At 59.5% G+C, this 22975-nt stretch overlaps 1 protein-coding gene across 8 annotated transcripts in view; it reads right to left on the bottom strand.

Annotated features, from left to right (window-relative positions):
• Positions 1-1692: 1692 nt before the first annotated feature.
• Positions 1693-22975, bottom strand: part of Pacs2 (phosphofurin acidic cluster sorting protein 2) — a 79830-nt gene continuing 58547 nt past the window's right edge. For 2 of the 8 annotated variants that reach the window (XM_042669146.1, XM_042669148.1), the window contains exons 10-24: positions 21186-21276; positions 20836-20910; positions 20220-20362; positions 18905-19040; positions 15224-15328; positions 14924-15030; positions 14376-14530; positions 13187-13297; positions 12808-12916; positions 8392-8434; positions 7426-7468; positions 6970-7111; positions 5698-5924; positions 5183-5296; positions 1693-4246 (exon numbers count right to left, since the gene is read on the bottom strand). In XM_042669146.1, coding sequence (XP_042525080.1) covers positions 4128-4246; positions 5183-5296; positions 5698-5924; positions 6970-7111; positions 7426-7468; positions 8392-8434; positions 12808-12916; positions 13187-13297; positions 14376-14530; positions 14924-15030; positions 15224-15328; positions 18905-19040; positions 20220-20362; positions 20836-20910; positions 21186-21276 — 1720 coding nt within the window. In that variant the 3' untranslated portion in view covers positions 1693-4127. Of the gene's footprint in view, positions 4247-5182; positions 5297-5378; positions 5575-5697; positions 5925-6969; positions 7112-7425; positions 7469-8391; positions 8435-12807; positions 12917-13186; positions 13298-14375; positions 14531-14923; positions 15031-15223; positions 15329-18904; positions 19041-20219; positions 20363-20835; positions 20911-21185; positions 21277-22975 lie in introns of those variants that run through there. The other 6 variants (XM_042669147.1, XM_042669149.1, XM_042669150.1 and 3 more) reach the window with 5 other exon arrangements.

The following is a 22975-nucleotide window of genomic DNA, read 5'->3' as shown; positions in this document are numbered from 1 at the left end:
GCACTGCCGTCATCAGGGGGCCCCTCCCCTCCTGCACTGGTCTCCTGGCAGGGGAGCCCACCCAGGCAGCTCCGTTCCCTCGGCTCTAGGAGCACCCCTCGGCCTGCACGTGCCTGTGCCTCTCGTGTGCTCTGCGGTGGCCAGGGATGCGGTCAGGGCAAAGCTGCTGTGGACATTTAAGTGATGGTGCCTATTGGTTGGGAAGGCGCTGTCCTTAACCTGGGGGCCTTACTCCCCCTGTCATTCAGGGATGGGTGCACTCCCTGGGACAGTGGAGAGGTCTTACGCAGGCTGTCCAGACCCCTCCCTGCTCTCAGGCCACATCTCCATGGTGTCCAGAGGAGGAGAGGGAGATAAGGCCGCCCTGGGGCCGAGCCAGGAAGGTGGGGAAAGCAGGGTCTCTTCAGCCTTCCCTGTGTCCCACGAGGGCCCTTCTCAGTGCCTCCCCCGTCAGTCCCCCGGGGCTGGGTCCTCCGCTTACCCAGTCCTGTGTCTGCAGCTCCTGCCGGTTGCTCTGCGTGTCTGGCGGGCCTGCGGACCCGCCTGGTGGGGAAGCTAACTGTGAGGTCTTCTCCTGGGGGAGGGACTTCCTGTGGTCCATCACTGCCCTCGGGAGGCCCAGGCCTGGAGGGCCGGAAGCCCGGCTCCACCCTGCCGACTGTGACCTCACCGCACGCGGCCCTCACGCAGGCGCCGGCCCCGTGACCTCACCCCGCGCGGCCCCACGTGCCGGCCCCGTGACCTCGCCCCGTGACCTCACCCCGCGCGGCCCCACGTGCCGGCCCCGTGACCTCGCCCCGTGACCTCACCCCGCGCGGCCCCACGTGCCGGCCCCGTGACCTCGCCCCGTGACCTCACCCCGCGCGGCCCCACGTGCCGCCCCGTGACCTCACCTGACCTCACCCCGCGCGGCCTCACGTGCCGGCCGCCGTGACCTCACCTGACCTCACCCCGCGCGGCCTCACGTGCCGGCCGCCGTGACCTCACCTGACCTCACCCTGCGCGGCCCCACGTGCCGGCCCCGTGACCTCGCCCCGTGACCTCACCCGCGCGGCCCTCACGGAGGCGCCGTCCCAGTGACCGCCTCGCGTGGCCCCACGTGCCGGCCCTGTGACCTCGCCCCGTGCGGCCCCACGGCACGTGCCGGCCCGTGACCGGGGTCACCCCGCGCGGCCCCACGGCACGTGCCGGCCCCGTGACCTCGCCCCGCGCGGCCCCACGGCACGTGCCGGCCCCGTGACCTCGCCCCGCGCGGCCCCACGGCACGTGCCGGCCCCGTGACCTCACCCCGCGCGGCCCCACGTGCCGGCCTGTGACCGGGGTCACCCCGTGCGGCCCCACGGCACGTGCCGGCCTGTGACCGGGGTCACCCCGTGCGGCCCCACGGCACGTGCCGGCCCGTGACCGGGGTCACCCCGCGGGCCCCACGCGCCGGCCCGTGACCGGGGTCACCCCGCGGGCCCCACGGCACGTGCCGGCCCGTGACCGGGGTCACCCCGCGGGCCCCACGCGCCGGCCCGTGACCGGGGTCACCCCGCGCGGCCCCACGTGACCGGGGTCACCCCGCGGGCCCCACGCGCCGGCCCGTGACCGGGGTCACCCCGCGCGGACCCCCTCCCCGCCCCCGCCCCTCCGGGCCCCGCGGGGCCGAGGCCTGAGGCCCCGAGGAAGGACAGCAGAGGCCGGGGAGTGCCCTCGGTTTATTAGTGTCGCGTCAGCACCGTAAAGTCGTCCACAGGGCCGCGGCCGACCAGCGTCTGCTCGGAAAAGCTATTTACACTGAAGCCGGACGGGGGAGCAACACACACACCCTGGAGGCCGAAGTCTCAGGCCCGGCCGGCCGTGGGCGGGCCGGCTCCGGGAGGAAGCGGCGGACGTTCTCGGGAGGACGGAGGCTGGAGGCGGTCAGGTCTTCCAGGGTGGACGACAGTGGAAGGGGTGACCCCTGCAGGGAGGTGCGGCTGGCCCGGCCCGCCTGCCGAGTGGGGGCGGCGCCAGGGAAGGCGGGTCTCCTTGGGCACGGGTGCGCTGGAGTCTGCCCACACCACGGAGACAGCAAGCCAGGCCAGAGGAGCCCAGCGATGCCCACTGCCCCGTGGCTGGGCAGTGCTGAGCCTTTAGGACAGGGGCGACCTCAGGGCTGAGGCCTGAGGGCACGCACGCCTCACGCCACTCCCCACGGTCCCCAGCTGCTACACTGGCCATCAGATGGCTTTGGCTTCCAGTTGTCCTTCTAGGGGGACAAAGTGCTTTTCCACAAATCCTCAAAACAGCTCCATGAGGTAGGCAGGGGAAACGTGACCATCCCTCTTTAAAAACTGATGGGGAAACTGAGGCACAGGTGTCTTGACAGCACCACCCCCAGGCAGGGTATGCTGTGATGGTGGCTACGTGATGTTCAATTGCTAGGCTGTACGGGCAAAGCCCAGGGCCAGCTGCTGGACAGAGGTTCTGCCCGTGCCCTCCCCTTGTGTGTGCAAGGCCAGTGAGATGTGTGTGCCGGAGGGAAGTCTCCAGGAAAGGGGCTGCTGGTAGCCAGGAACTGAGCTAGCTCCCTGTTGTCTTGACTCTAGAGAGCCACGTCAGATCCTTCTTACCAAGGCCCAGGTTTTATAGCGGCCAGATCGGATCGGATCAGCCCTGCCCCCACCCCCACCCCCGCCCCCCATTCCTCAGTGCAGTTCAGCAGTGCCCTACATCTGGCATTCTGTTCAGGCCACCCAGGGATCTAGAGCCAACCCAAGATTCCAGGCCCAGCCCCAGGGTCCTCACTCTGGAAAAACAAGCCCTATCTATTCATCTACCTGGGAGGAGGGGAGCAGGCATTAATGCAGGTAGATCTCAGTAAGAAAAACAGGCCACCTTGCACCTCAGAAAGCGGGGACTCCTTTGTGACTTGGCTTGGCCTGCATTTGGCAGTCTGAGCATAGCCTTGTGCAGCTCTTGATCTTACGACACTGGCTCAGAACTTCCCTGTGGGGTATACCGGAGTCCCTGGGAGGGTTACTGCCACCACCAAGGGAATGGAAGCCAGGTGGGGACTCCAGGGTGTGGGCCTTGCTGGGAGAAGGATGGGTCTTGATGCAGCTCAGCCTATCTTCTCTGGCAGAGGGCAGGGCTGCCACCCAGGTAGGAAGCCCAGGGCTGGCGTGTGGCTTGCTCCCAGAGGCTTGGCCTGGAGGGGTCTCGGCTCCGTGGCCTGCCTGGCTTCTGCACTCAGGCCAGCCTGCTCTAGCTCTCATTGGCCATCTTGTTGCTGTAGGCGTCATATGCATATTTGGCTCTCTGTATCTCAGTTCACCATGTGGCCAGTTCTGGGTGCTCCTGTCTAGCAGGTGGGGCAGGGGTGAGAGGGCACAGCAGATGGGACTTCAGGGAGACCCCAACTTCACTTCCTGTTTTCCAGTCCAGACTCGAGGACATTTGCAGGGGCTACACAGGGCTGTGCAGACGAGTCTGGGGCAGCAAGATAAACAGAAGACTAGCAGTGCCTTAGCAACCAGAGCAGAGAGCAAGGCAGGGGGGGGGTGGGTTCCACTGGCTCAGCCCAGCCTCAAGGGGACTTCATGAGAGCAACATGTTTGGCAGCTACGTCGGTAGTTATATGTCTTTGAGAGCATTAGAAAGATCTACTGTAAAACTTCCACCGTAAGGCTGGACGGAGCCAGGGTAGGAGTGGGGTATCATCTCACACAAGGGGCAGAACATGCCCATGGTCTTCAGCCTCCGGTCACCAAGCTCCACAGCCTGTGCCTACCAAGGGCTCCCCGAGGAAGTAGCATCCTTGCTTCCAGGTAAGACAGGATTCAAAGGCAAGAACCCTCCTTCTTGCAGACTCTAGGGGCTCCTGAGACCAGAATGCACTTCCCTCAGCTCTCCAGCCTCTCACTCAGCCAGACTTTCTGGTTAATAAGCAGAGCAGTTACTAGGCACCCATCAGAGAGCTACCTGTCCCTCAGTTTCCAGGCTCTGAGCACATTCATACTTAAGACTGTTTCTTTGTGTTTTAAGGGTCTGTCTCTGTAGTAAACAAGTGTTAACAGAAATGCAGCTGCCCCTCCAACAATGGCCACCAAGGGCAGGACAATTTCCTCCACTGTCCTGTGCTGGCCCCTCCATGGGTGGAGCTAGAAGGTGGCTTTGGAGTGTCCGAAGATGCAGATGGGGAAGTGCTTCACATGTGAGGACCACTGGGCAGCCAGCTGGAAGAACTTGACATCGCTGCATTCCACGCCATCGATGAGGACTGTGGGAGAGGGCTGCCTGATCACCTGCCCACCCAGTGCTTCCCGGGGACCCACCCAGGAAGGAAGCCCCACTCACAAGCCTTTTCTTCTCTCTGCCCTCCCAGACACAGACCATCACAGGCCGGTCTCCCAGGGTAGCACACAAGAATGTATAAGCCTGGCCTACACATCATCCACATTACATCCTTCTCAGGTGTGAGACATGGCAGGCCCCATTACAAATGCCTCCACTTAGATGTCCAAATGCCAGTCGATGGCTCATACCTCTAACCCAGCTACTCAAGAGGCTGAGATCTGAGAATCTTGATGCAAAGCCAGCCTAGGCAGGAACATCTGTGAGACTCTTATCTCGAATTAACTAACAAAAAAGCTAGAAGTGGAGCTGTGGCTCAAAAAAGCTCAGGCCCTAGGATCAGCACCAAAACAACAACAATCACTTGGAAATCACCATGGGAAGACCAGGGTGACCAAATGCTGCACCTCGGGACCTGGACTAACCAAGCTAAACCCTGAGCTCTGTACTCTGCACACCCTTCATGGGACACTGAAATATACATGTCCATCTTAAAAACTCAAAGGAGACTGCAGTGTGGCTCAAGTGATAGGGCAACAGCTGAGCAAGCAAGTCAGACAAGCACAAGGCTGATTCCTAACTCTAGTATCAGCCAAAAAAATAAACAGAATAAACAAACTCAGGACTAAAAAGTTACTTGATTTTGAAAAGCTGCTAGATGCATGCAAGAGCCTGATCGGAATGTGTTCTGAGCATGAATTATACAACATGCCCTTCACAGCAAAACAGAACTGATCGCTCTTCTGGGTCTGAAAAGCCATCTCGATCCATCCCACCCTTGGTTTGCATAGAACCAGGTGGGACTCTGGGTCACAGACTGTCCCTGGGCACACCACAGCCCCTACCCCGCCACCGAGCTCACCCCGCAGCATGTTCTGCTGGTGCTTGGCTGTGCAGATCAGGCGGCTGATGCCCTCGATGCACTGGCTTTTGGACTCCACATCCCTGTCCTTCGTTTTCTTAGGCAAAAACATCACTGGGAGGAAAAGGGTCGTGCTATGGTCCCACTGCTGCTTCAGGGCCAGGCTAAGCTGGAGCCCCATAGTAAGCAGGGTAGGAAGGCAGCAGTTGGAGGGAAGAGGGCTCAGCTGACCCAGCCCTCGGCCCCCGGCTCACCAGGGGTGGCAGCTTCTTGCTGTGGCCACAGACAGCACCTTTCTGTCTGCCCAGAGGCTCTCCACTTGGGGGCCAGAAGCCGCTCAGACCCTCCAGGCTTAGGGGCTGCTGCTCTCTGTGCACATCTGACCAGCTCCCCTTTGAAGTCAGCCATAGGCAAGTTTATTGGGAACTTGCTGGGGGTGGCACTCCCGACCCCAGCCGTGACCATGGCTGCCCCTCTCCCACCGTCTACCCTGCTCAGCACTCCCCCCACCTCACCCTTCTTGTTCTTCTCCTTGGTGACCACAGTCATGGACATGGTGGGGGTGGTCGCAGCCTCACCGCTGCTGGGCAGCCTGCTGACCTGGAGGGACCGGAAAGTGCACTTGAGCGTGTTTTTGGTGGTGGGCAGGTCCTTCTTCTCGGCATCTCTCTTCCTGTCTGTGGGTTGGGTCGCTGTCCAGTAGTCCACCTGTAGCCCCATGAGCTCAGCGCCGACACCCTGGCTGTGAAAGGCAGAGGAGAGAGCTTGCACCGTGTGACCGAGTGTCACGTCTCACCCCAGGCAGAAGTGTGGGTGGCAGCTGCTCCCCCAACCTGGGGAAAATGAAGTGTAAGGTGCCCTTGGCACCATCTCCTCTGTGGCTCAGCCCCAGCACAGGTGCAGTGCTCACACAGCCTGCCCAGCTGCTTTCCAGGGGTGGTGTGAGCTGCCGGCTGAGAAAGCCTCACCTGGGCCTCAAGGCCTGTAGGCATGAAGGACAAATGCTACCAGTGTGATTTGCTGTTTGAGTAGCTCTTGAGACCCAGGCGGCCTGGTGGGGCTGGGGCTGAAGAGCCTATCTCCTACACCTCCTCTCTCAGGTCTCCACCCCTCCTTTGTCCCCTCTGGTACTGAACTCAGGGCCTTACACTTGCTAGCCAGGCACCCTACACTGAGGCCATGCTTCCAGCCCTTTTCGTATGAACACAAAGAGGAGGGTCTTGCTTTATGCCTGGACTGGCATGGACTGATTCTTATAGCCATTCTCCTCCGTGTGGTTGTGCAGAGGTGCGTCCCCATGGCTGGGCATCATGTGCCCCCACCGTGGCGGGGAACTAGCCACTGGCTGAGATAGACCCATGCAAACTGTTATGACCAGGCTGACCGTACACTGCATTCCCTTAATTTATATCTCCCAAGTAGCTAGGGTTACAGAACTGAGCCATGGTACCTGGCTTTGCCTCCTCTTTTGACGGCTAGCCTGCCCTGTGCAAAACCATGTCAGATTCTGTGAGATTGCACGTTCATTCATGTGGCAGCTTCTTTCCTCAGAGTCCTCAGTGGAGACCCTAGGCCTACCCAACTCAGTAGCAGCAGGGCCAACCTTCAGTCCCTTACAGGACCTCAGCCTGTGCCCACCCACAGCACCCTCAGTCCATGCCCACCACAAGGCCCTCCGTTCATGCCCACCCACAGTGCCCTCAGCCTGTGCCCACCCATGGGGCTCTGACAGGTGAGGCACATGGAGAATGGATCTCCCACAATTAGACAAGAGTCCTGCTTCTTACCTGGGGGAGGACAGGCCTCCGCTCACTGATGGGGAAGAAGGGGGGGTGGGCGAGGCCTCCTTGGCTGCGGGAGATGTGGATGTGGACGGTGGGGTGGAGGAGAGCACGCTGGAGCCCGAGGGGGCCGCGTCATCGGAGTCACCTTTGAGGAGGAGTCACGGGCAGTGGTGAGCCCCTGTGCTGCTCTGGCCGCAGGGAGGGGCCTCTACAGCCCCCTGGGTTAGGGGAGGTGGGCACACAGGCAGGTGGGGTGGCAGAATGGCTGGTGTGGGAGGCAGGAAATTTTTTTCCCCTTGGCCAGGACTGCTCCTCAGCCTGCTTTGGCCTGAGGCTTCATGGGGCTGGTCGCAGGTCCTCAGGACCAGGAGAACACTCTCTCTGGAACCAGTGCATCACCAGGGTGCTGGCACTGTGTGCTGAGGGCTACTCACACAGGCTTCCAAAGGGATCGGTTACCTGATGTGGCTGACGATGGTTCCACAATTCCAACCTTTACAACCTGGAACGTGACAGACACTGGCTGGAGGCAGCTGCATGCATGCATGCATGCGGTCCTCCTGAGCTGCCTTCTGGGCCCCCACCTAGGAGCTCTGGGCAGTGGACTCCAGGCTGGCCGGCGCTGCCCAGCCTTTGTACCCATTGGAAGTACCAGGTCTGAGTCACTTCCATCCATGGGGCAGAGCTCAGCTCCGGGCAGGAGCAAACCCTGTGCCAGTGTGACTGCTCCGGTCCAGTCAACTAGCAAGATCGGGACGCTTGCCTGAGGGCTGCTGCTGTACAGGCAGGGGCTGTGAGCACATGGGAACAGTGCCTTAGTTTTGTACTGTCCAACATGGTGCCACGACCCACGATAGAATGAATTCTAATGCTCAAGTCAGGGCCCTGACTGCACAGTGACAAGTCGCCAACAGGGCACTCCCGCCACTCCCAATGGCTCCTAGCCTGGGGTGCTCTCCAGGTCCTGTCCCTCCCAGGAGGATGGCCATCACTGAGGGTCACTGGTGGCCACACTACACATAGGTCTCTGCTACAGACGAAACAGTGCTGGGAAATAACACTGCTGGGAGGAAGGCCCCAGTCCTGGCAGTGAGAGACAGAAACCTTGGGTCTGACAACTGCAGCCCAGCCTGAGCAATGAGGTGAGATGTCCTATCTTCTTGTCTAGAGGTCAGGGTGGGCCTCCCTTCCTAGATGCTGGGCCATCAGTGTCCACAGGCCTCAGCTTTCATGTGTCCACTGGTAGGGCCAACACCCCTCCACCCCCCGACCTGCAGGAAGTAAGGGGCTTTAATGGGAACGACCTGGGCAGTCCTCGGCTTGCCAGCATGGTGGGGAAAGCTTGGGAAACGAGGTCCTGGGAAAAGTACTCTTGTGAAGGCATGTTGGCAGGCCTGTGCCCCACAGGTGACTGGTAATACTCACCCCAACAAAGGGAATGAATCTCTGGGACGACTCTTCATCAGGGCTGAGAATAAGAAAAACACAGTTATACTCCCCTAGGCACAGCCCGGCTGTGTGCCGTCTTGGTCTGCCCATCTCCAGTCCCAGCCCACCCTGTGCGCTGGCACTTGGATCTCTCTTTTTTTTTTTTTGGTTGGTTGTGGGGCTTGAACTCTGGGCCTGGGCGCTGTCCCTGCGCTCTTCAGCTCAAGGCAAGCGCTCTACCTCTTGAGCCACAGCGCCACTTCCTTGGAGATCAGAGTCTCATGGACTTTTCTGTCCAGGCTGGCTTTGAACCATGATCCTCAGATCTCAGCCTCTTCAGTAGCTAGGATTACAGGCGTGAGCCACCAGCACCCAGCTTTGGATCTCTTCTGAATGTTAACATGTAGGAAGGGTAAGGGGTGCTGTGCCCATGGTGTGAATCAGGTACCGGGATGAAGAGATATAAACGGTCTGGCAGCTGGGGAGGAAGGCCAGAGCACACAAGGTCAGGGAGGGGCCAGCACACAGGCGCCTGCCTGCTGCCAGCCTCACCACTCCAGTTCCTGCTCTGCCCAGAGCTGCACATGCCTTACATGTTCCAGACCCCAGAGATCGGAGGTGGCTAGCCCAAAGCTAGAACAATTTCCTCCTGACAGTCACCGGGTGAGGCTGCACATTGAGCTGTGAAGTTGGAGGACACACTAGGTCCTAACAGCTAGTCCTGTGCCAGCTTTGAGGTGGCATCTTGGTGAGCTGATCAAGCTCGGGGCTGGAGACCATATTGAGTAGAGTTGGCTCTGCACAGCATCGGCAAAACCACAGCCCTCCACTGCTAAGATGCCGTGTTCAGGAAGGAACCAAGGAGGAAAAAACCTATTTGTCTTCCCTCCCCTGTGTGTCACCCAGCCAAGGTGGCTGTTTCATCTCTACAGAGGCTGCAGACTGGACCAGACCAGTCCCCCGACAGTCTCAGAGCGAGTTCAGTATGGAGCATATGACTGCATTGGCAGCTAGAGAGCATGTCCTTCTGAGAACGGTATCTTGATGGTGTGCAGGGCAGGGCTCGTCTCCTCCACTCCGTCCGTCCCTGCCCACCTCGCCTCGGGCTCCTGGGTTTGCATCTGGAGGTGCCCCTTCACCCAGACGTCAGTAACGCTGAGTCCTCTCTAGGCACCTTTGCTGACTTTTTCTCCACTTTTATTTCCTCAGGCTGGACTCTGATGCCAATGTAGCTCTCGCACATGGAGATAATGCCCCTGGTAGTGAGGAGTGGCAGAATGCTGGGGGTGGGCCAGGGCAGAGCTTCTCTTGGGATTCCAGGGAACTGCCCAGACAGGGGAAGTACACTCACATACAGCCCCGTGCGGATATTGCCTAGCACTTGATTTCCTAGGTCTTTGCAGGGAGCAGGACTGCGGAGGCCTCTGGCCAGTCTGCCATGGCCCTTGGCACTGGCTTCCAAGAGCAGCACCTGATTCCCCAGACCCAGGGGGAGGGATAGTAGGAGCTTGTGTCTAGAACATCTCACACAAATGTGCCCAGGAGGGCTGGGAAGGTGGCTCAGTGGTAGAGCGCTTGCCTTGCATGCCTGAGGCCCTGGGTTCGATTCCTCAGCACCACATAAGCAAAAAAAGAAAAAAGCCGGAAGTGGCACTGTGGCTCAAGTGGTAGAGCACTAGCCTTGAGCTGAAGAGCTGAGGGACAGCGCTCAGACCCAGAATTTCAGGCCCTACGACCGGACCCAAAAAAAAAAAAAAAAAAAAAATGTGCCCAGGAGCCCGTGCCTGGGCGGGTACTGCCAATGGTAGAGGGCCTCTCTGCCTGATACTCACCCACAGCAGGCCCCCCATCTCCCCAAAGGTAGCTTGGGAGGACATACCTGCAGAGTCTCCCTACCCCCGAAGATGACCCAATTCTCAGCCTTCCTTTCCTTTCTAAGGCAGTGTTTTCAGAGAACCCTCGGCCCCCAAACCACTTCAAAGAACAAACCCAACTCCTAGGCCTGTCATGGCTCTGGCATCCAGAGGCCTCTGGGCCTCATGTGTCACTGGCTCTGCGCATAGCCATTGGAATGAGAGACCAAGGTAGGCATCCACATGTGAGCTGCCACCTGTGTGCTTTGGCAGATGTTTGGAAATCTCAGCAACATCGCGTTCTTCTGGGCAGAGGAAGTCACAGAGGGAGGCTGGGTGGAGCTGCTGGTGCCCAGTGCTTGAGGAGGTGCCAACCCATGAGGCCATTCACCCTCTAGGCCTCAGGACTATGGCAGAGTGGTATCTTGTCCATGCTCCATGAGCCGCTTAGCAGCAGAGCATGGTTGATAAGCCCACACATGGCCGAGATGCCGCAACATAGATAAGCTGCCAGAACTCAAAGCCAAGCTGCACCCTGGGCCATGCAGGCAACATCAGCACAGGCGTGACAGCGTGACACCCACTTGCCACCAAGACTCAAGCCTGACACAGAGGGCAGCCAGCGCCCGCAGCACGCAAGCACTTCTTCAGGAACTCCGCAGTCAGCAGAGTAAGAGCCACACCCACTCCCGCCAGCTAGCCCTCTGCAAAGGAGAGATGGGCAGGCAGGAGTTAGCTGGAGAGCCGGTCATCTGCAGAGCTCTCACAGAACTGGGCTGGAGAAGAGCCAGGCCAGGCTCTGAGGCCTCACTGGTACCCTGCAGTGCCAGGTGGCGTTGCCAGTGCCAGTGTCACCAGCATACCGCAGGCAGGGCAGAAGGCACAAGGAGCTAGAAGGGTCCTCAAGTCTTATTTTGCTGACGGAAGTACACCTGTGGGGGAGCATGCTGGAGAGGAAGGCATGACGGCTGGGCTGGTCTTTCTCCAACTTGAGGGCTTGTTTAGCAGACTGGTGCTGAGCTACCATGTCCCAGTGGCCTGAAGCTCCAGCAGGGAGGCCTCCCGGACCCATCAACTGTCCCAGGAGCAGGGGCTTCTTAAAGGAGTAGATACCAAGACAGATGACCAAGACAGAAGGCAGGACTGCACACCAAGGAAAAGGACGAGTGCTGAGGGAGCCTGAGACATCTCAGCCTGACTAGTCCAAGTTTCAAGAGATGAAGTGCTCTTTGGGGCTGAAGTATTTTATGTTTGGGGATCCTAGGGGTCTGGCTGCCTCCCTGGGAAACCTATGAAGGCAGGGAGTGTCCTTCCTGCGTCTCTGCAGAGCAGAGCGACTGAGGTGCGGGCCAGGCTGCCAGTTCCTTGGTGCCCCTCCATGTTCCCCAGGAGGACTGGCACTGCTGTCTTCGGGCGGAGGCCAGGCATGGGGAGCAGAGCCCTGGGCGAGTGTGTGAGGTCAGCCTCAATGGCTGTGCCTCTCTGTGACTCCAGCCCAGAGTCTCATAGGCTCTGCACCCCCTGCCCCACTCTGTACGGACTGTGGGTCCCCTACGGGCTCACTGGGCAGCAGGGCCAAGGAAGGGGGTCCAGACCCCGAGGGGCACCTTCCTCACTCCCTGGGTATCGGGGAGGGGGACTTGGGTGGTCACTCTGCTAAACAAGCCCTAAAGACCAGCCTGGGGACAGACACAGGTGCAGGCCAGAGAGCTGTACCTCAGGGTAAAGTCAAAGTGAAAGTGCTTTTTCCTTTTCGGAAAGCCACCAAAAGAGAAAACAGATGCGTTACGATGCTCTCGGGAGCTGTGGCAAGCCCCCCCCCCCCCCCCACTGGAGGGGCCCACCCCTGCTCTGAAGAAGCTGAAGGTGAGCTCTGTGTGGGGACGGAGTTGACATCCCTGTGCCTCACAGACCTGCCACTTGCCCTCTGACCTGGGGAAAGGGCTAGGTGTTGTATAGATGTTAGGAGGGAGCAGCCTCCCTAGAAGGGAAGCAGTGACATGGCCTTTGCCTTTACCCCCGCTCCCCCCACCCCCCCCACCCCCCGCCAAACAAGTCAACAGGTCTGATCCAAGAGGGGAACGCTCAGTTCCCTAAGACCACAGGTTGGCCTCTGCTTGTGCCAATGGAAGGGCTCTTGCTCAGGGCTACTCAGCTCCTTAGAATGAAGGACCTAGGCCCAGGCCGATAGCCCCTGGTCAGGGCAGGCCTCCACCTATGGGTTCTGAACACTGTGGCCAAGGCCACGATCCTGTGAGAGGCCAGAGGGTTAACCAGCCGCCACTAGCTGCATCAGAAAAACTTCACTATATACAAAACTAGGGGCTCTGAAAACCCAAGCTGCTATTCTGCTAGGACTTGGAGTTAGCAGAGCCTCTGTGGATCAGGCCCTCCGAGCTTGAAAGCTCCTTCCCAACCTCACCCTACACACCAACCCCCCAGACGATGCAGCCCATGGCCTCTCTGTACCCAGACAGGGGAGAGGCTGCAGCAGGGCGGCAGTGGAGGGGACTCGGGGCTGGGTGCTCCCCAAGCCCCTGGCCAGGGTCCACCTTGTTACCTCTTCTGCTTGTAGGTCAGCATGGCCTCAGCGATGGGTAGCTGGTGGGCACAGTTGGCGCCCGCGATGTACTGGGTGATGCGTGACACGATGTCTGGCGTGTCCTGCACTGCAGGAGGAAGTGGCCTGGTGAGGTCTAGGCTGTGTCCTAGGCCCACGAGCCAGCCCACAGGTAAGGGGTAAGGCTTCTTTCCAATTCCCGAAGGCCTGTTCCTGGCCAAGTGCCCACCCCTCCAGAAACATCCTACTTGGCAGGAGGGCTGCGGATCAGGCTGCGAGAGGGCAGCTCCGAGGGGCCCTCAGAAGTCTCCAGGGGAAGGGGGCTGCACACCGCAGCCAACACTTTCCTCCCCAACACTGGTACCATGCTGGATCTCACCAGTGCTCTGAGTTTCCAGCTTGTTAAACAGGTCTCTCCAGGCCAGGTCCTGAAAGAAGTTGTTGTAGCGGTAGTCCACGGAGCCCAGGTACCTGGCCACAGGGTGGGAACCTGTGAGCCAAGAGCAGAACAGTCACCACACAGATCCCAGACAACTCCACTGTCCTGAGCGCCTCTGGGGTGGTCGTCTGTGGCCCACTGTCCCGAGCGCCTCTGGGGTGGCCTTCCGTGGCCCACTGACGCAGCTTCCCTCACTCGGGAAGGTCCAAGTCAGTCATCCCTCTAGATCTTGTCCAAAAAATCAAGATTTGTTTCCTTGTAAGATAAAGTACATAAATGAAAAAAATTATTGGAGCTACCAAGAACTCAAGCAACCTAAAAGGCCTGTTGTTTCCATTTTTGACCACAGAACCAAAACTGGCATGGATCACGGTGGCTGACTGGGTGACAGCTTTGTCTTCTCTCCCAAACCACTTTTAGGTTTTTTCTTTTCCTTTTTTTTTTTTTTTTTGCTAGTCCTGGGGCTTGAACTCAGGACCTGGGCGCTATCCCTGAGCCCCTTGATGCTCAAGGCTAGTGCTCTACCACTTGAGGCACAGAGCCACCTCCGGCTTTTTCTGAGTAGTGTATTGGAGATAAGAGTCTTACAAACTTTTCTACCGAGGCTGGCTTTGAACCATGTTCCTCAGATATCAGCCTCCTGAGCAACTAGGATTATAGGTGTGAGCCACAGGCAGCCAGTCTCACTTTTTCTTTTTCTTTGTATTTTTCGGGGGACTATGCAGCCTAGGCTGGTCTTGAACTTGCAACCATCCTGCCTCTACCTCCTCTGTGCTGGGACTGCACTCAGCTTACATCACTTTAAATAGTTACCAAAGGGCTGGGAAGGTGGCTCAGTGGTAGAGCGCTTGCCTTGCATGCCTGAGGCCCTGGGTTCGATTCCTCAGCACCACATAAGCAAAAAGAAAAAAGCTGGAAGTGGCGCTGTGGCTCAAGTGGTAGAGTGCTAGCCTTGAGCTGAAGAGCTGAGGGACAGCGCCCAGGCCCAGAGTTCAAGTCCTACAACCAGGCCTCCCCCCCACCCCCTGCAAAAAAAAGTTACCAAAGCATAAACCACATCCACCTCCCCAGGAGAAACTGAGTCATGCAGTGGTGCTGGCAGCCCTGCCCGCACAGCCGTGGCCCTCACCCAGGGGGATGATGAGGAAGCGCATGTAGCCGAGCCAGTCCGGCGTCTTGTGGGACAGCTGCTCCACGAAGAGCCGCAGGATGGCGCTGAGGTAGTGCTGGGCTCCCGCCACGGCGATCTTCACTGGGGTGGGGGGCTGGGAATTGCAGTTGCAGCTGCAACCCCGGGGGGGGGGGTGAAAAGGGACAGGACTCAGGGGAGCTGTCCCGGGCCCAGGACCACCCAGCTGAGCCCCAGGGAAGGCGTGCCCTCAGACGCACTGTTCCCACCCCCGTGCAACTACCAAACCCAGATGTCTTGCCACACAAGCCCCGAGATTCGATGGGGTCTGCCTGGATGGACCCGGGCTGGGGGACAGGAGGTGTGACCTCTGAAGATGTCTAGGTGGCCACTTGAGACTGCTTCTCCCCTTGTCACGCTTCCTGAGTGCCCGGACACCCACTGGGAATCCGAGTGGAACTTGGTGCAGGAGGCTTGGGGCCTGGCACCCCCAGCTCAGAGCCTCCACAAGCATGGGCAAGAACATGAGGGAGGGCCCACAGACTCACTATCTCTGGATGCGCGAGACAATGGTGCTAAAGGCCGCCTGGACGTCTGCGGGGGAACATGTGCACACCACGGGGAGCGTGTGCCTCTGGAGGACATCTGAGAGGAACTGGAGGGGTAGGCAAGACAGCGGCCTCAGCACAGCGCCCGCCCACCCCCTCTAGCCCCAGATCAAGCTCCGACTTCAGAGAAATCTACATAGGCCCCGGCAAACCTGACCGTCACCAGCCCACTCCCTCCTCAGCCACACCACTCTGACTCTCAGTTCACCCAGAGGGTGGGCCACAGAGCTGCCCTCCTACCTGCCCCTGCCAGTCAGAGGTGTTGACCAGAATGATGTTCTCTGGAAGCTGGTCGTCCGAGATGAGGACATGGTTCAGCTGGTCGTACACCGTCTTCCTGGGGATCTGGAGACACAGAGGCCATCCATAACCAGGGGACTCAGGAGCCAACACCTCCCCAACCCACCACCTCAGGACTTCCTGCCCCCAGAGCTACAAGGCTTCAGTGCAGCCCTGGGCTGAGATAGCCGCACTCCTGGACAGACTTGAATGGCTAACATGCACCCCAGGGCTGAGAGCTTCCGGGCAAGAGGACCCATGATTAGTGCCCTTGTCTACAGAGGGCCCCTGGCCAGCAGACCCTCCAAGATCGCCAAGTACCCATTGTCTGCAGAATTACTCCAGTCTGCTCTGCACCCTCCCTGCTCTGTTCACACACCTGCACTGTCCCTACACACCCTCCCTGTGCTGTGCACACACGCTCCCTGCTCTGGGCACACACCCTCCCTGTGCTGTGCACACACGCTCCCTGCTCTGGGCACACACCCTCCCTGTGCTGTGCACACACCCTCCCTGTGCTGTGCACACACGCTCCCTGTGCTGGGCACACACCCTCCCTGTGCTGTGCACACACCCTCCCTGTGCTGAGCACACACGCTCCCTGTGCTGGGCACACACGCTCCCTGTGCTGGGTACACACCCTCCCTGTGCTGTGCACACACCCTCCCTGTGCTGGGCACACACGCTCCCTGTGCTGTGCACACACGCTCTCTGTGCTCCTGTGCTGTGCACACACGCTCCCTGTGCTGGGCACACACCCTCCATGTGCTGTGCACACACCCTCCCTGTGCTGTGCACACACGCTCCCTGTGCTGTGCACACACGCTCCCTGTGCTGGGCACACACCCTCCCTGTGCTGGGCACACACGCTCCCCGTGCTGGGCACACACCCTCCCCGTGCTGGGCACACACCCTCCCCGTGCTGGGCACACACCCTCCCCGTGCTGTGCACACACACTCCCTGTGCTGTGCACACAACTGTGCTGAGCACACACGCTCCCTGTGCTGTGCACACACCCTCCCTGTGCTGAGCACACACCCTCCCTGTGCTGTGCACATACGCTCCCTGTGCTGTGCACACACGCTCCCTGTGCTGTGCACACACGCTCCCTGTGCAGGGCACACAACCTCCCTGTGCTGTGCACAAACACTCCCTGTGCTGTGCACACTCCCTCCCTGCTCTGTGCACACAGCCTCCCTGTGCTGTGCACACACGCTCCCTGTGCTGTGCACACACGCTCCCTGTGCTGTGCACACACCCTCCCTGTGCTGGGCACACACCCTCCCTGTGCTGGGCACACACGCTCCCTGTGCTGGGCACACACGCTCCCTGTGCTGTGCACACACCCTCCCTGTGCTGGGCACACACGCTCCCTGTGCTGGGCACACACGCTCCCTGTGCTGGGCACACACCCTCCCTGTGCTGGGCACACACGCTCCCTGTGCTGGGCACACACCCTCCCTGCTCTGGGCACACACCCTCCCTGTGCTGTGCACACACGCTCCCTGTGCTGTGCACACACGCTCCGTGTGCTGTGCACACACGCTCCCTGTGCTGTGCACACACGCTCCCTGTGCTGTGCACACACGCTCCCTGTGCTGGGCACACACGCTCCCTGTGCTGGGCACACACGCTCCTTGTGCTGGGCACACACACTCCCTGTGCTGGGCACACACGCTCCCTGTGCTGGGCACACACGCTCCCTGTGCTGTGCACACACGCTCCCTGTGCTGTGCACACACCCTCCCTGTGCTGGGCACACACGCTCCCTCTGCTGGGCACACACACTCCCTGTGCAGGGCACACAACCTCCCTGTGCTGTGCACAAACACTCCCTGTGCTGTGCACACTCCCTCCCTGCTCTGTGCACACAGCCTCCCTGTGCTGTGCACACACGCTCCGTGTGCTGTGCACACACGCTCCCTGTGCTGTGCACACACCCTCCCTGTGCTGTGCACACACCCTCCCTGTGCTGGGCACACACGCTCCCTGTGCTGGGCACACACGCTCCCTGTGCTGGGCACACACGCTCCCTGTGCTGTGCACACACCCTCCCTGTGCTGGGCACACACGCTCCCTGTGCTGGGCACACACGCTCCCTGTGCTGGGCACACACCCTCCCTGTGCTGGGCACACACCCTCCCTGTGCTGGGCACACACGCTCCCTGTGCTGGGCACACACCCTCCCTGCTCTGTGCACACACCCTCCCTGTGCTGTGCACACACGCTCCCTGTGCTGTGCACACACGCTCCGTGTGTTGTGCACACACGCTCCCTGTGCTGTGCACACACGCTCCCTGTGCTGTGCACACATCCTCCCTGTGCTGGGCACACACCCTCCCTGTGCTGGGCACACACGCTCCCTGTGCTGGGCACACACCCTCCCTGTGCTGGGCACACACCCTCCCTGTGCTGTGCACACATGCTCCCTGTGCTGTGCACACAATCTCCCTGCTCTGGGCACACACTCTCCCTGTGCTGGGCACATACCCTCCCTGTGCTGTGCACACACCCTCCCTGTGCTGGGCACACAGCCTCCCTGTGCTGGGCACACACGCTCCGTGTGCTGTGCACACACCCTCCCTGTGCTGGGCACACACCCTCCTTGTGCTGTGCACACACGCTCCCTGCTCTGGGCACACACGCTCCCTGTGCTGGGCACACACCCTCCCTGCTCTGGGCACACACCCTCCCTGTGCTGTGCACACACCCTCCCTGCTCTGTGCACACACCCTCCCTGCTCTGTGCACACACTCTCCCTGCTCTCGGCACACAACCTCCCTGTGCTGTGCACACACCCTCCCTGTGCTGGGTACACACCTGCACTGTCCCCACACACCTTCCCTGTGCTGTGCACACACCCTCCCTGTGCTGTGCACACATGCTCCCTGCTCTGGGCACACACCCTCCCTGTGCTGTGCACACACCCTCCCTGTGCTGTGCACACATGCTCCCTGCTCTGGGCACACACCCTCCCTGCTCTGGGCACACACCCTCCCTGCTCTGGGCACACACCCTCCCTGCTCTGGGCACACACCCTCCCTGCTCTGGGCACACACCCTCCCTGCTCTGGGCACACACCTGCACTGTCCCCACACACCCTCCCTGTGCTGGGCACACACCCTCCCTGCTCTGGGCACACACCCTCCCTGCTCTGGGCACACACCCTCCCTGCTCTGGGCACACACCTGCACTGTCCCCACACACCCTCCCTGTGCTGTGCACACACCCTCCCTGTGCTGTGCACACATGCTCCCTGCTCTGGGCACACACCCTCCCTGTGCTGTGCACACACCCTCCCTGTGCTGTGCACACATGCTCCCTGCTCTGGGCACACACCCTCCCTGCTCTGGGCACACACCCTCCCTGCTCTGGGCACACACCCTCCCTGCTCTGGGCACACACCCTCCCTGCTCTGGGCACACACCCTCCCTGCTCTGGGCACACACCCTCCCTGCTCTGGGCACACACCTGCACTGTCCCCACACACCCTCCCTGTGCTGGGCACACACCCTCCCTGCTCTGGGCACACACCTGCACTGTCCCCACACACCCTCCCTGTGCTGGGCACACACCCTCCCTGCTCTGGGCACACACCCTCCCTGTGCTGTGCACACACCTTCCCTGTGCTAGGCACACACCTGCAGCTGGCTCCGTGTGTCGGGGCAGCGCTCGTTGTCCAGACTATTTGCTCGCTCGTTCTGTGGCCGGGCAGGCTGTCGCTCCTTCAGGGATGTGCTCCGGCCCCGGCGGCCAGCTGGCTTGACCTCAGGCCTGCTGGGAACCAAGGTAGGCCAAATGGGGCAGTGGAGGTAGAGGGCAGGGAAGGACAATCGTATTGTTACCGATCTGAATAGGGTCTCAGTACTCAGCTCTTTCTCACGGCTAGGGGAGAAGGGAGGTGGGAGCCCATGCAGGATATGGACTGTCAGAGTCACTGCACCAGGGTCTGACCCTGGTCCCTGTGACCCCTGCTGGGAAAATGATGGTGTACAAATTCCTGCTTCAGGAAAGTCCTGAATATCATAGTGATGTACAATCCAGCCTGTGTGTAGAGGGCGGACCTCCAATTTTGAGCTCTTCAAAGGGTCAGAGGCCATAGCATATATTGAGGAAAAAATCCAGGGCTGTAAACTTCCTGTACACACCGTGCTGGGGTTTGAATTCAGAGCCTTGTACTCTCTGCCCAGTTTTTTCGCTCATAGCTGGTGTTGTAGCACTTGAGCATGCTTCCAGTCTGACAGTTTGTTGCATAACTGCTTTTTTTTGGGTCAGTCATGGGGCTTGAACTCTGGGCCTGGGCGCTGTCCCTCAGCTCTTCAGCTCAAGGCTAGCGTTCTACCACTTAAGCCACAGCGCAACTTCTGGCTTTTTTTTTCTGCTTATGTGGTGCTGAGGAATCGAACCCAGGGCCTCATGCATGCAAGGCAAGCACTCTACCAATGAGCCTCCTTCCCAGCCCCAGTCTTTTGGTTTTGCCTGCCCATGCTGGCTTTGAACCTGGATACTCATCTCAACCTTCTGGAAAACTAGAATAATAGTTGAGGGCTGTGGCTCAAGTAGCAGAGTGCTAGCCTTGAGCAAAAGAGCTTGAACAGCACTCAGGCCCCGAGTTCAAGCCCCAGTACCAGCACAATAAAACAAAACCCAAAGGTAAAAGCTCCCGAAGCCCAGCCAGGACTGAGTGTGGTGTCTACACTGGGTCCTAACACACAGACGTGTGCAGATCGAAGGGTGCTGGTGAAGGGCAAGGCTGACACGGGAGGGGCGTGCATGGAGGCTACCTGTCAGGGGTGCTTGAAACACACACAGGCAGCGGCGGCATAGAAACCACCACTGCACAGCAGCAGGGGACCCACAGCAGCTCTGCTCTCCACTTGTGCTGCCCAGTCACCTGGGCAGTGACACTGGCGGGGGAGGGGAGGGGATGGGACAGGGGACTGACTGGGGCCACACCTGGTGGAGGGGATGACCAGAGACTCTGTCTTGGTGATCCTCCCACTGGGCGGCAGCCTCTCAGTGAACACATCCAGGGTGGAGGTCTCAGCCTCTGGGCTGTCCTCGGGCGGCACTGCTGGCTCTCGTGGGTCTGATACACCCTGGAAAGAAGGGGGAAGCGGTGTGTGTCTGCCTAGTTAGAAACACACGTGCGCACATGCACTCGAGCACAGAGAGCCTCTTGAGCCTGTGGGGCCACAGGCTCAGAGGAGGGGGATGATTAGGCCTTCTGCACCCCTGGTCCAGTATGTGGCATGGCCACATACTACAGCTTCCAGCTAGGGAACTCAGTTCAGCTGCTGCCAGGAGACCAGGGCCAAACCTGCCTGAGACCTGGCCCTAACACAGGCACAGGGCTCCAGCATCTCCAAGAATACCATTCGTGAGGGCGGCAGGAGCAAACGCTCTAGTGAAGCTGGGTACACAGCAGGCAGAGGCTCCCAGACTGACTGACAGCTTGGCTATCTGCCATGGGCCCAGGGCAGCCCGAGGACAAGGAGCTCCCAGTGGAGCCACTATAAATTGGTGGCCCATGCACATGGACAGGCTGGCATGGCCCTGGCAGCATACTTACAAGAGTCACTGTGTCAGAGATGCTGTCACTTGGCTGCTGGCCTCCGGGGGACCGTGTCTTCTCAGGGACATCTGCCTGGGGAGGGCAACAAGATGGGGACACAGTCATGCTGGAGGGCGGGTGCTGAGGCACCCCTGGCAAGGGGCTGAGGAGGTTGCAGGCTGTAGGCTAAGGGTCATCCCAGAATGGCCACCTGCTGTTGTGCAGGGCCCTGAGTCCAGGGCACAGCCCAGCTTCACCAAGAATACTCTTGGCCTCGCATAGCCCACGTCACTCAGGACGACAGGTAGAGTGAGAAAGACCACGCCCAACCCAAGGACCGGGCTGCTGTGCAGCACAGCCTTACTCACGGGGCTTGGAGGCTCTCTATGGCTCCGGACACTGTGGATGCTCCCGATCTCCGTTTGTGAGCTGGAATGAGACAGGCCTTCGAAGTACGGCCTGGTTCAGGGAGGGATTATTCTCCAGACTGCCCCCCACAGCACACAGACAGGCAGATGGTGAGAACCGAGCTAGATCGACAGAAAGTGCTGACACTGGGGGAAGAGCCTGGGGAGCACACCCACCCTCGGGGATCTGGCACGAGAAAGTGGAAATTCGGAGGGAATCCTGACCTGCGCACCAGGTCAGGCAGGCACGTCCACCTGCTGTGAGATCAGCTGCAAAGTGTCTGTTCCTGAAAACCTGTCGGTCATGGCCTTAACCAGGGCCAAGCTGCCAGCAAGACAAGGAATGTGAGCGCCAGCCCCACTGCCACAATCCTGCCGTGGGATGCTCGCGTGGTAAGCGCGGGGTCTCTGCAGGAAGTAGGACTCTGCAGGACCTAACCAAGGCACCACTGAGGATCTAGGCATACCCAGGTGGAGACCATCTTAGGCCATTGAGACCAAAGAGGCCATTCCAGACCAATCAGGCTATCCCAAATCACCCAGAGATCAAGTAGGTCATCTCAGACCCGTCAAGACCAATCAGGTCATCCCAGACCACACAAAGACCACGCAGGAATCAACTCGGCTATCTCAGGTTATCCAGACTAACCAGGTCATTCTAGACCATGCAGACCAGCCAGTCTATCCCAGGCCATAGCAACCAGATCAGATATGGATCAAACATGTCTATCCCCAGCAGGAAATATGAGGGAAAGAGAGAGGGGGGGAGAGGGAGAGATAAAGAGGGAGAGAGAGAGAAGGGGGCAGAGAGAAGAGGGAGAGAGGGGAGGAGAATAGAGAGGGAGAGACACAAGAGACGTAAAAGACACTCAAGCTGGAAAGTTCTGCGTGTGGCAGCTGGCACACCCACCTAGAGGTGAGGGTGAGGAGAGCTAAAGACACAGGTGCCACGCATGTGCGATCACTCAGAATCACAGTCCCAAGGTACCCAGGCCTCACTTTAGAGCATGGGCTGGCCAATGGTATAGAGCCCACAATGGGGAGAACCTGTGCCATGCAGGTGACCTAATCTGGTCCCAGATCCACTGCAGACAGAGAACCCATTCAGGCAGAGGAGAGGAGGGATACGGCGGAAGGGACAGACGCATGTGAGGGGCGCACTGGCTACAGGGGTGTGAACCAAGATATAGAAGTAGCTGCCAGATGGTGAGGATGACATTCCACTGAGCAAGAGCTGCGCTGGGACTCTGTCCCGCTGCTGTAGGAGGTCAAGCTCCACACACTGGAAGAGTCAGTGGCAGGACCTTCACCTAAGCCTAGCAACACAACAGGCAGAGAACAGGGCTGAGCCATCCAAGAATGAGGACCATAATAGGGTTGTTTTTTTGTTTTATTTTGTCGGTCGTGGGGCTTGAACTCTGGGCCTGGGTGCTATCCCTCAGCTCTTCAGCTCAAGACGAGCACTCTACCACTTGAGCCACAGCGCCACTTCCAGTTCGAAATAGATGTTTTAAGTTGCACATCTGTGGTCCTGTCACAGCAGCCACAGGGCCATGTCATGCCACCAGCAGGCAGCAATGGGAGGCAGGGTTAACGGCACTCTTGCTTCTAATGACTTAGGAAGCCCACCTTTCTTATGTGTGCTTCTGTCTGTTTTAACTTTAAATGCTCAAAAACAACAAACTTCTTTAACCGCCGGAGTCTCCCTGATCTCGCAGCCACAACAAAGGCCCAGGCCACACACAGTTACA

The sequence above is a fragment of the Dipodomys spectabilis genome, unplaced genomic scaffold (genome assembly GCF_019054845.1).
Source record: "Dipodomys spectabilis isolate Male_0828 unplaced genomic scaffold, ASM1905484v1 ptg000486l, whole genome shotgun sequence".
NCBI classification, from domain to species: domain Eukaryota; kingdom Metazoa; phylum Chordata; class Mammalia; order Rodentia; family Heteromyidae; genus Dipodomys; species Dipodomys spectabilis.
This window is presented reverse-complemented; position numbering and strand designations above follow the sequence as displayed.